The sequence below is a fragment of the Pelecanus crispus genome, chromosome 5 (assembly GCF_030463565.1).
Source record: "Pelecanus crispus isolate bPelCri1 chromosome 5, bPelCri1.pri, whole genome shotgun sequence".
Classification (NCBI taxonomy): Eukaryota; Metazoa; Chordata; class Aves; order Pelecaniformes; family Pelecanidae; genus Pelecanus; species Pelecanus crispus.
In genome coordinates this window covers 20,285,682-20,298,632 of record NC_134647.1, presented here as the reverse complement: position 1 = coordinate 20,298,632, position 12,951 = coordinate 20,285,682, and the positions used below count along the sequence as shown (strand labels likewise).

The following is a 12,951-nucleotide window of genomic DNA, read 5'->3' as shown; positions in this document are numbered from 1 at the left end:
CCACATTGCACAAATGAAACAATAGGCTCTACATTTTGGAACTGAATATAGCAAATAGGAAGTTTCTGTCCCTCTGCTCAAGCTTGTTTGAAATATCCAGCTCATTCAGAAGTCTGTGTTTTGGATGCTTTATTTTTCAAGTGTATCATTGCTGTACTTTTTGGTGCTCCCCAGATCACCAAAATTATGGTCCCCATTTATTATGGGAAATTTTAAGTGCTTTGGAACTTGACTTGGAAGTGCGGAAGTCTGTACTTTGAGCTGAAATTACTAAAGTGGTAGAAATCCAGAACCTCTGAATAACTACTTAAAGAATTTGAAAATGATAGAACAACTATATTATCAAAACTCCTAGCGCCTACAAAACAGGCTAAAAGTTCGAAACTCAGTTACCTTAAAAAGATCAGTTTCTGCTCCCTCCTCCTTCAAAAAAGGTGCTGAACACCTATTATATTCAATAGGAACTCCCTGTTTGTGATCTTGAAAGATGCCTAAATGCAGCTGTGAAGCCACTTGATGTTTGGCACTCCACTCTGAAATGATTGGACTAATTCCTTAAACCTCTTAATTAGAAGAAACTGATGGCAGAAACTTAATACTGAAAGTTAATGTACTGGTTGGTTTTTTTTTTTCTAATTCACAGAATGAGCAAAGGGAAGTTATTGATAAATTCCGAGGTGGCAATGTAAATTTACTTATTGCTACTACTGTAGCTGAGGAAGGCCTAGACATCAAAGAGTGTAACATCGTTATTCGCTATGGCCACGTCACCAATGAAATTGCTATGGTGCAGGTATGAGTCTACTGCATACATAACTTATTTTTAAAAGTGCTTTTCTGTTTGGAATATGCAAATGGTGAATTATATATCTGGGTTTTGGAGATAATTTTGAAATACTTGCATGCTAAAAGAGAAAATGCTGTTGCAACAAGATTCATTTCCAGTTGCTATGCTCAGTTTGCATGCAATAGCAGATTTGACTCCATGTGTAATGGTGTAATATCCATTTAAAGCTCTACACAAACAGTAAGCTGTTTTAATAGAAAAGGTATGAGAATATGATCAGCAGACTGGTTGATCTAAAAGACATTTGTACCACCAACAGCTAAAAAGAGATAATTGCATATCAGAATACCAGCATGTCCATGTTCTCACTTAATTTGTGAACACAGATTTTATATATTTAATATTTAAATGCATGCTTATTTTTTGGTGACAAAATACAGTTTCTGCTTTGCAAAATGGTGTGCTAATCACAAATCTCCTGAGTACTATTTTCACAGGTATCTTTGATGATAATGCAGAAACAGCATGTGTTATTCCCTGATTCTTTATCTGTCTGAGTTAAGCAGAAAAAAATGCTCTGTGGGGACACTGCATAAGGAACAGTATATGTCTTCCATTACAAAATTAGGAAAAAATGTGCAGTGTTGTAGGGAATATTGTGCTGTTTATGTTGTATTCCTTGCAAATTTTAGGCTCGCGGTCGAGCTCGAGCTGATGAGAGCACCTATGCACTTGTGGCTTCGAGTGGCTCAGGAGCTGTTGAACGTGAAGATGTTAATATTTTCCGTGAGAAAATGATGTATAAGGCCATTCAGAGTGTTCAGAAGATGTCACAGGAAGAATATTTAAATAAGGTATTTACTGCAACTCTGCACTTTCCCTTTAAAGAAGACTGATTTACATTGTAAGAAATACTTTCTATTTGAAAACTACTTAGGGGAGGAAAACTTAAAATAATATTAGTTACTACATATGGCCTTGAATCCTTCTGACAATATTTGTTTAATAATCTATGTTTTCTGGGCCTTTAGAATAAAGTCTGCTTTTCTGTTGGTAAGGGGGGAAACACACAAGTCACGAAAATTGACTAGAAGTCGTATTGCCAGGAACTTGGTAAAATAACTGAAAAAGAAAACTATTACTGTCATTCCACCAGAATGTTACAGTGCTCTTACTGATCTATTTCTAGATTCAGAATTTCCAGTTGCAAAGTATAGTGGAAAAACAAATGAAGGCAAAGAGAGATCAGCACAAGACATACAAGAAAAATCCTTCACTAATAACATTCCTATGCAAAAATTGCCACAAGCTGATATGTTCTGGAGAAGATATACAAGTTATTGAAAACATGCATCATGTCAGTGTGAAAAAAGATTTCCAGTAAGTGTTTATGAACAACTTTATCTCTTTCAGGCAGAAACAGATTTTCTTTTCAGCAGGGCTGTACACGGCCTTTGAGGGAAAAAAAGATTATTCCAATATTGTCAAGTCCTAAGCTCTGTGGTGTTTACAGTTAATGTGTTTGAAGGAAATGTTTGTTCTTACCCCTGATTTCGAAGTGACCAGGGTTTGAAACTTTGGAAAAAGATACAGGTCCTGTGGTAATACTAACTAGCTAATTTATTATATAAATACGGTGTGTATTCCACGGTGTAACTGTAGCCAAAAATGAATACCAGTTACCCACATACTTACACCAGTAACAGACCCAGGATAAGAGTTTGACTCAAACAACATATTAGCCATGAGCTGTGCATTGACAATTGTATATGTAGAGGATGTTCATACTGGTGTCGCACCCCTTTTCGTTGTCCCAGTGTTCTTGCTCCTTCTTATCTCCATTGCAAAAGATGCCATCTAGTTTTGTAAACATTTATGTTAAACTGTGTTTAACTTTTCAGTGCCACGATGGCAGGAGGTGACTTCCTCTTCCCACTCATAATGGAAATTAAGACACCAAGAAAATCTTTTAATTCAACTTTAACTGCATTTGCTTACTACAGTAAATTTGTAATGGGTATTGTACATTACAGATCAGTCATGCTTTGCTAATTATACGGCAGACACCATCCAACCAAGTTACTGCCCTCCAAAGTTCTCTTTTCATTGAGACATCTCTGATATCATTCGTAAAGATTTTTTGAAGCTAATGAGAAATTAGTACCCATATGTTGAAAAAATTACAATTGAGCTGCAGCCCTAAACATTAAGCTGCTTTTACTGTGAAAATTGTCTTGTCAGCATAATGTTACCACTCAATTCAAACTACAGGGTAATAATTATTATAGCCCGTCAGCACAGACTAATAGTAACCGTCAAGATCAAGTACTCCCTAAACTAAATGATGTAAGAATTTGCACATGCTCTGCAGCTTTGGATAGTCAGAAACAAATGATTCTGTTAAGGAGTAAGGTTGGACTACAGGGAATAAAAAGAAAACCCCTAACTTTCAGGTATCATTTCCTTGACAGCTCCATGGCACCTGAAAAAAACCAAGCTAGATCTATCCCCTATTATAATGGGGAGCCTGCTGCTCCTGCTTTAAGATATGTGAGGGAGGATGCAGTTCCTGAAATGCTACGAAAAGAGGCACAGAATACAGTTGTATTTCACTATTACTTAGGCGCATGACAAATGACCTTGCGTTTTCTCCAACTCTTGAGTGTGCACAACAGTCAGAGAGTTTATGACCCTTTAGGTTTCATACCTGACTTCAGCAATTGTAGTCACTGTGTGTTTAAGGCTATACGTAGCATTCAATGACCAATGTATTCTGATGCATGCTTTCTGACTGTTTTTCAGAAGTCTTTACCATACAAGAGAAAATAAGACACTGCAAGATAAGCATGCCGATTACCAGACAAATGGGGAAATTATATGTAAAGATTGTGGACAAGTGAGGAACAATTTATTTTCGTACTTTCATGTTGTTGTTGTCTATATTTATTTCTGTTTAATGATCTTGTCTATTTTATCTGAAACGTAATTTCCTTATACTTGCAGGCTTGGGGAAATATGATGGTTCACCGAGGTCTTGACCTGCCTTGTCTAAAGATTAGAAATTTTGTGGTTGTGTTTGAAGACAAGAAAACAACAAAGCAGATTTTTAAGAAATGGGGAGAACTGCCCGTCAGGTTCCCTAGTTTTGATTATGCAGCTCATTGTCCTTCAAGTGATGAAGATTAAGGACTCAGAATGAAAATAAAAGTCCTTTTCAACTTTTCTCTGACTGCTGATAAGAAGCTCCTGTGTCCCATAGAGAGTGATGCATCATAAACACTGTGAAAGCTCCTGGGCATGAGGAAACTGTTTTGAAGAGGAAAAAAACTCACGGAAGGAGAAGGACAAAGTCACATGGCTGCTGTCTGCACTCAGATTTGCAGTGGTAGTCCGGGACAAAGAAGACAACCAAATACATTGCAGTCGTGTATCCATGGAACAAATTCCCGTCTGTACTCACTACAGTCTGTCATGGGGTGACAACACTTTCAAAAGTGTGTTAGGTGACCTGTTGTCAAGCACAGAACATAGGACAGACATCTTGAGACTTGCCATGGTGATTATTTTCTGGTTTTCTTCCTGCTACAACCCTTTTGAAGATAAAGCGTCTCAAAAGAGGAGCCATGTAAAGAGAACAGATTATCTGAGTGTTATTCTGATTCATTGCTTCATCAGTGTTTTCATGATTGAGTTCTTCCCCTCTTATCTTTAGCTGTAAGGTCATACATTTTGACAGACTAAAGTCAAGTTTCCATTACAAGACGTTTCAAAAAATCAAGCCCTTAAACTGACTTGAAATTGATTATTTTAATGTCCAAGAAGCACAATGCCAAGTGTCTTTCTGTGTGTTAGTCTCATGGGATTGTTAAACTGACTATATAATGAGGTATGTATTTTTTTTCAATAAATTACTATAATGATTAACCTTTGCCAACTGTTTATTCTCTCTCACTGCAAGTATTTTGACAATAATAATACCATGGTTTCACCCTAGAAATTTAAAAGATGGTGGTATTCTGACTGTAAAAATAGCATAATGTGTCTCCGTATTTATCTCATTGACAGATTTTTCCCCCCTATTTGCAAGTGAGATATTGGAGGGTGGAAAGAAGGTCTGTTTGTTGTTATAGCAGTCAGCTTAGCAAATTCAGGATAAAGTGGTATGTTTACTGGCATGGACATGTAAACACTTCAGTAGCCCCAGGTAAAATTTCTAAGTTACAATATAGCTGAAAAGTATATCCCAGCAAAAAAGACTCTTATTATGGCTAGATCTGTAGTTGCTCTACATTTTTAAAAGGAATAGAAATACTGTGTACATTTTTTTAAATCTGTTATGGCTAGATCTGTAGTTGCTCTACATTTTTAAAAGGAATAGAAATACTGTGTACATTTTTTTAAAATCAGATTTGATTTCAGGTTTGCATCAGGACCAGATTTGGGGTTTGGTTTTTTTTTTTCCATATTTCTGACCTTGCTTCAGGGGGAGGAGAAAAAAAAATCTGATTTCTGACTGAGAAGAGCAGCACATTTCAGATATTGCCAAACTGATGCAGGCCATTTTGGGATTAGCTACTTACTTATAAACAAATTCTAGCATTATAAAATAAATATGCACACTAGTGAGTTTCACTATAGCAGTTTAGTAGACTAGAATGTGCTCTAAACTACAGAAATTGTGGTTTATTTATAGGTTGAAATTATTCCACCACAGTGATTTATACCAATAAACTAGTACCTCCTTAGGGCTGTAAAAAAAAAATCAGGCATATTGAGAGTTAAGATTATATCTGCAAAGATGTTTCAAGATGCAGCAATTCCACAGGTATTTTTGAACGATACAGCTAAAACAGGAAAGGCCAGTGGGAGATAGGGAGTGTAAACGGTTTGTAGCCTATGTGGTTTATATTTGTGTATATCTTTATATAATGCTATTCTTACCTCTATGTATTGTGTAGGGCAGAACAGATGTGAAACCTTCACCAATTTCTTTATTCAGCATTAGCTACTATATTAGTTAAAAAAATTAAACTGTTCACCTCATTTGTTCTTCAAAACTCTTAAGTTATTCGGTAATTTCTTGTACTGTAGTATTTTCCTTAATACTGAAGCTTTTGGCTACTTCTAGAATCTGCTAATTTAGCACTAAGTGCAGGACAAATTTTACACTTTTTACACATTGATCTGAGAATCTGACTATTTAAAGTGTTGGAGATTGATAGATCACACACGATTGTGATTTAAGATGTATATCGTTCATGTGCTCAGTACATGATGAGATGCTATGAAATATACTAAAAATGAATTATCAGAATAGTCTTGGTAAATAATCGTCACCTAGATCATCTCTGCATTTCTGTATTAATGAGTTGTTACAGTTGTATAAATATAACATAATACAGTGCACATTTTCAAGTGTCTGAAGTAATTTATTCAGTACTTTAAAGAAGTGTAAAACCCTGGTAAAAAGATGGTATCGTTACATAGATTGCTGCTGGGTCCTCAATCAAATAATTTTCCATGCTGAGTAGATTTCCTGATATCTGAGCTTTTGATATTTCCCTTTATTGAAGCAACAAGAGCATATGCAGCTGGATTTCTTTCCTTTTTCATAGTTGAGTTCAACGGGGCCGTATCACAAACATGCCTGGGCTTCTCGCAGTTCACTTGTGTGCTGCTGTTATACTCCCAGTTGCTAGCGTGACTCTGCCACGTTGTCACCAAAGCTTCAAGAGTGTTTGCACAGTCTCACTTCAGCATAATGCGTAATGAACCTCAAATGAATCCTGCTGATGTGTAGGATAAGGAATTTCCACTTCAAGTTATTGTCTCTGAATGGGGTTGTAAAACGTGCCTATATTGTTCATCCAGGAAGTGTGAAGTTGTAAAAACCAAGCTAAATTGCCATATTTTATCTGCTAGTTACTTCTGCATTTATTGCCTTTATGGACCCAAAGTCCTCCAGGGAGTGTGACAGATCCTGATTGTATTTTCTACTTACAACTTTTATTTGTTCACAAATGTGGAAAGAAGAAAAACTATTAGTCACTGGAGATTTGTCTAGCTATGTGTGTGGCTACTTAAGAACTGGTTCAGTTGTAGTTGCATTTTCATTATTCTATTACTTTGGTCTGATGTCATGCACAATCTACATCTGTAAATCTGCATTTCCCCATGTGGGAAATGTAAATACTTTAGTAACCTTAGAGTAGTTGCATAACTGGTTGGATAGTTGCTGTACAAACTGAATATGTTTTCTGTTCCGTAACTTGTCCATTTCTCCAACTGATTGACCCTCTTTCTAGCTTCCTTACACTTTTATTTCTGTCTTACATTATGGGGTTCTGATGTTGCAGAAGTTAGGAAGAGCTTTGGCTGTTGAAAGAATTGCTGTTTGCTTCTTCACTGGTACTAGTATAAACAGTCCACAGAAGGGAGTTCAGGGGTTAGAAGCAACAGATCTACAAAGTTTGTAAAGGTCGTTCTCTGCTGGGTAAATTTTGTTTTGCTTCTAATGCTGCAACATTTGTGAATCTTACAACAGCACATGCCTAAGTAATTAGACTTCGAAATTAGAAAAATACACAGTATGCAGCATATAGTAATTTTGCAAAGTCTTCTAGATCATGTGAGTTTGAATCATTTCCTATGAGGCATTCTCTAAATATGCATTCATTAGAGGAAGCTGCATGTTTGGAAATGAAAACTAGCCTGATCAAAACCTGCATTTGCAATTTTGTGATGTTCTGGTTGTCAGAAATAACCAATGTTGGTAGGAAAAAAATTTATTTCTCTGAACTGTGTTATTGAAAATAGATATGGAATTAACCACAGAATGCTAGGAAATAAGTAACAGTTTGGAAATATGAATAAGAAGCATGAGTTACATGGTGAAAAAATTCTTTTGTCACAATCCTTTTCTGTTTTGGAAATTTTGAGAAGCTGCGGTTTTATCTTGTTAGGAAACACTATTGTTTTTGAGCTCAGTTCTGCCCTTCATATACAGTGTATCAGCAACAATGTATTTTAGCCTTCTCAGCCTTTTTTTCCTGCATGGCTTAGGTCAACAGGATGGATCTTATTCAGAAACTTTATCTTTTATAACTTGTACTTTACTGTTGTGACAAGAACTGGGGAGAGAAGGCAACTGAGTTTATGGGAAAATAAGGCATGTTTCATATCACCGTTTTTTCCAGAAAATTAATTTCAATTTCTTTTCAAAAATCTCCCCACCAAGACTAATGTAAAGAATGTTGCCAAAACACTGCCCAGATCTGCTACTGCCTCACCAAGGCTGGTGTAATGGTTTGGGTTCAAATTCCAGCGCCATACTGCATTAGCCCGAGTTCTGCTGGTCAGTTTGGTGTAACAGGAAACCTGTCTCATCTAAAAACATTTGTTTTCAAAGAAGCCAGAGGGGGTGATGCACCCAGCTACTACTGAATTTCAGTAAGATTCGGGTACTCAGTCCTTATGAACCTCCTCGAAAAATCATAGAATCACAGAATGCTTTGGGTTGGAAGGGACCTTTAGAGGTCATCTAGCCCAACCCCCCTGCAGTGAGCAGGGACAGCTTTAACCAGATCAGGTTGCTCAGAGCCCCGTCCAACCTGACCTTGAATGTTGCCAGGGATGGGGCCTCCACTGCCTCTCTAGGCAACCTGTTCCAGTGCTTCACCATCCTCATTGTAAAAAATTTCTTCCTTATATCCAGTCTAAATCTATCCTCCTTTAGTTTAAAACCATTACTCCTTGTCCTGTCACAACAAGCCTTGCTGAAAAGATTGTCCCCATCCTTCCTATAGGCCCCCTTCAAGTACTGAAAGGCCACAATAAGGTCTCCTCGCAGCCTTCTCTTCTCCAGGCTGAACAACCCCAACTCTCTCAGCCTGGCCTCATAGGAGAGGTGCTCCAGCCCTCCGATCATTTTGGTGGCCCTCCTCTGGACCCGCTCCAACAGGTCCATGTCCTTCTTGTGCCGAGGGCCCCAGAGCTGGACGCAGTGCTCCAGGTGGGGTCTCACCAGAGCAAAGCAGAGGGGCAGAATCACCTCCCTCAACCTGCTGGCCATGCTTCTTTTGATGCAGCCCAGGATATGGTTGGCTTTCTGGGCTGCAAGCACACATTGCTGGCTCATGTCCAGCTTTTCATCTACCAGTACCCCCAAGTCCTTCTCTGCAGGGCTGCTCTCAATCCCTTCATCCCCCAGCCTGTATTGATATCGGGGGTTGCCCCGTCCCAGGTGCAGGACCTTGCACTTGGCCTTGTTGAACCTCATGAGGTTCACACAGGCCCACCTCTCCAGCTTGTCCAGGTCCCTTTGGATGACATCTCATCCTTCTGGCATGTCAGCTGCACCACTCAGCTTGGTGTCACCTGCAAACTTGCTGAGGGTGCACTCAATCCCGCTGTCTGTGTCATTGATGAAGATATTAAACAGCAGTGGTCCCAGTATGGACCCCTGAGGGACACCACTTGTCCCAGGGCAATGGCAGAGTCACACAATCTCCTAATCTCCTAATCATAGTCCCTGTGCCTGACTTCCACATAGAAGCACCACCATTCTGGACTCCTTTCCTCACCCTCTTCTTTTTCCCTTTTTGGTGTTAAGCACAGGAGAGAAATACATGGCTGGTGCAGGGAGAAAGATGAGGTGATTCAGCAGACTCCACATGCAAAATCAACAATGCCTAAGCCCAACCTGCAACTTCCAGTCACTGGTCTCCAAATTTCATGTCAAACCTAGTGCATATTCTGTTCAGTTTGCGGCCTTCTTTGGCAGTTGACATTTACCGCGGGGGCTGAGGTGGCAGCAAGAAGGAAGCTGAGCCCGGCCTGGGGCTGTGGCTAGGCCTGGCTGCCCCAAGCAGGCTGTGGAGGCCACGCTGCGGAAGGCCCACCGCCAGCGCCAGGCACGGCCACCTCCTCTGGCGCGGGCACCGGCTGAAATGGCTGGGAAGCTACAGGCAGTAAGCGGATGACAGGCTTTGTTTTGTAGCTCAGTTCAGCTGCTGCCATCCCTGGTGCCTTTCTGTGGGTAACGCAGAGCCTGAACCCGTGACTGTGGGGCAGAGCACTCTGCACACGTCCTTGGCTGGTGTTTCCTCACGGCACACAGTCTGGATGGATACTATAAAGGGTGCGAGAATGCCTTCCCCCTCCCCCCCCCAATAACACATCCGAAATGCCTGGCCCAGTCTCATGATCACGTTAATCATGTGAAAGAATGATTACTGGCTCTGTGGTAGGAGCACTAGAAGGATTTCCCTTTTGAGATCACCCTTCAGAGACCTGGACATCGCCAACAAGCAGCTGTGCTTTGCAGGGTGTGTGTGCAGATGCACTGAAGAGCATCCAACCTCAGCGAGCCACGCTGGGAAGCCTGAAAGTGCGGGGGGGGGGGGGCAGCCTGCGCGCCGCGCCCAGCCCGCAACGCGCTGCCCCGGCTAAACGTTGCTGTCGCTTTGTCAGCCGGGACTGCGCCGCTACGGGGCGCGCGGCCGCGAGGGGGCAGCGTGCCCGCTCCCCTCCCCGCCTCACTGCCCGCCCTGCCCCGCCCCGCCCCGGCGGCCCCGGCGGCCCCGTGGCGGCCGCCGTTCCCGCCGCGGCAGCGCCGAGGGCCGCTGTGGAGACCCCGGCCGGGGGGAGCGGGGGGGCTGCGCCCGCCTGCGCCGTCCCCTCCTTCCCCGGCGCTCCCCGGAGCGGCTCTCAGGCAGAGCGGTAGTAAGAATGCTTGGGTGAAGTCAGTCTAACGAGCGCGGCATACTTTTACTTCCCTTTTCGAGCGTTTCTGCTCTCTGCTGAGGGATCTCTTACGTAACTTGACACTGCAGTCTCCAGAGACGTTTTCCCCGTTTTCAGTTGACCTCATTTCAGTGCGCTAAATAAAATACATGCAGTTGGTTTAAGCAGTATTTCAGAATTTGCAGCGGGCCGGTAGATACTTAACTCCTCTAAGCTCTTGTTTCATAGCCTATAGAAGTTTATAGTTTTCTGAGGAAAAACAGTAATTCTCACATACGGAAAACATTAAACGATATCTGTTTCTGCTTCTTGTTCTGCATTCCTACGCCATTTATTATTTCAGAAAGTAAACATACATGAATTAATACATAATAAAGCTATTGGATTTTCTTTTAATTTCTTTGCAGAGGGTACGAATAAGGTCATGACTACGTCCCGAGAATGTGAGGATTGCCAAAATACACAGTAGATACTTTTCAGAGAAAAACAGTACATATCAAGTAACTGTTGAGTCATAAAACCCTTAAGTTAGTGTAAGCAGATGCTGGTTACAGCTCACACGGATGGGAAGTATATAATCACCACCCCTATAGCCACCCACTGTCCATTTCTGGTTCAAGAACTTCCCCGAAAGCCTGTTTCTAATTTTATGGAAACCCTTTGAAATTTGGCACAGTTTTCAAAAGTATGTAGGAAAAAAAAAAAGTCTGCCAGAGGTTTGGCCTCCAACTGTGAAAACAGACACTGCCTTTTCAGACTCCTCTGCTAGATCCACTGACCAACACCCAGAAGAGAGAATTTACATTCTTTTAGAATACGGCAGGAAAATGAAGGTCTGTATGCTGCTGAATTCACCTTTTGGTAACATTTACATCTGTTGTTTTAAACGGTCAGCTATTGCACGAGGCCAGGCTCCGATGTGAAAGTATTTGTTTAAAAGAAAAAGGAAAGGGAAGTCTTTTCAAATGTACTGCAGGGACTTTTTTGCTTGTTGCTTGGACGGATTACAGCAGTTAGAGAGAGTGGGAGGATTTAATTATTTACAAGCCATAGAAGTGTGCTCCAGGCAATATTAGAAATGTAATTATTGTTTGTTTCTGTCCTGCAGACCCAGCTAAAAATTATATTTGGCGTGGTTATATGCCTTGCGCTTTCCTTATTACTTATGTGTATTGTACTGCTTCCATCAAGAGGTAAGGCATTTGTAATCTAATGTAGTGTAAAACACAATATCTTTAGCTACTATGGCTTCTGAAGTTCACAAAAGTTTGTCAAATCATCTTTAGGATTGTCCTGTCAGAATTGTTACGGATTTATCACTTTACAGAAATGTACTGACAGCCAAAATATCCTGAAGGTAGGATTGAAATGCCACTAGATGTTGAAACAAGGAACTCCTTGAAGTGAAAAGCACCTGAATTAACTTTATTGTGCATGATATATAATGTTCTTGGACAGGACTGCAAAAATAATTCTCAGATCTCCCCCTATTATGTTATTTTTTGTGCTAGGGGTTAGGAGATTCTCACAAACTTAGTAATTTCCTTTAGCTTGGTAAACTTGTATTTGATTTTACATGGTTGTGTAATAATTACAGAAGTTCTCTATCCAATTACAATTTAAACATTTTGTTGTAGGTAGGGTATGATGAATTGTTTGTGAACATACTTAAGATTGCATTTGAAAATTAATGTCAGCATTGTATAAAATAGGGATGCATAGTTTTCTCTAGTATTATGACAGCTGTAGGTAAATCAACACACTGTGGTCTGCTGAGTCCTCTGGTAAAGTTTGACGTGAGTGTGGTTTGAAATTTAGAGCCTGAGTGGCACTGACTTGATGGTAATTTTTTTCTATGAGAGGTGTAGTAAGGGCAAGATAAGTATTTACATGGCCCTTTCACTATAGCAGATCAATTGAATGCCTCTGAAGTGATGTATAGACACAGACTGACTAAATATCTGCTTCAGAAATCAGCAAAGAGAAATGCCATCTGTAATTCTGAAAGAACTGGAAGAAATATTTAGTTCTGGTTTTGTCTGCTAAGTTTCTAGTAATTTCATGTTCTTCAGACTTCTCAAAATATGCTAGCTCGTTTTGGTTTACACATGGAAGAGGATAAAAATGTGAAAAATTCTCAAAAGTTATACTGGAAAATAATTTTCTGTTTGGAGAGGGTAGTAAGGGGGAAACACTTAGTTGCGGTTATTACACAATTTCTGTGGGGCTGAGAAGAGCAAGGCAGGCAATCTCAATACAGTGAATAGCATCTATGCCTAAGAAATTGGTGACAGTTTTTTGAGATTTCTTTGAGTTAGGAATGTGCTGTGTGATTTACCTTATTATGCTAACCCATCTGTGCTAACTCAACTCTAAACAGTTCAGAAAGGTTCATTTCACTGGTGTACCTAATCCTGTTC

General features: G+C 40.3%; 2 protein-coding genes across 3 annotated transcripts in view; both read left to right on the top strand.

Moving 5' to 3' along the window:
- IFIH1 (interferon induced with helicase C domain 1) overlaps positions 1-4,711 on the top strand; it is a 28,883-nt gene extending 24,172 nt beyond the window's left edge. For both annotated transcript variants that reach the window (XM_075711709.1, XM_009481526.2), the window contains exons 12-16: positions 644-793; positions 1,480-1,641; positions 1,977-2,167; positions 3,590-3,683; positions 3,791-4,711. In XM_075711709.1, the coding sequence (XP_075567824.1) occupies positions 644-793; positions 1,480-1,641; positions 1,977-2,167; positions 3,590-3,683; positions 3,791-3,973 (780 nt within the window). In that variant the 3' untranslated portion in view covers positions 3,974-4,711. The remainder of the gene's footprint in view (positions 1-643; positions 794-1,479; positions 1,642-1,976; positions 2,168-3,589; positions 3,684-3,790) is intronic.
- Positions 4,712-11,268: 6,557 nt separating this feature from the next.
- Positions 11,269-12,951, top strand: part of LOC104031169 (prolyl endopeptidase FAP) — a 40,696-nt gene continuing 39,013 nt past the window's right edge. The window contains exons 1-2 of the mRNA XM_075710013.1: positions 11,269-11,364; positions 11,640-11,724. Of these exons, the coding sequence (XP_075566128.1) occupies positions 11,359-11,364; positions 11,640-11,724 (91 nt within the window). The 5' untranslated portion in view covers positions 11,269-11,358. The remainder of the gene's footprint in view (positions 11,365-11,639; positions 11,725-12,951) is intronic.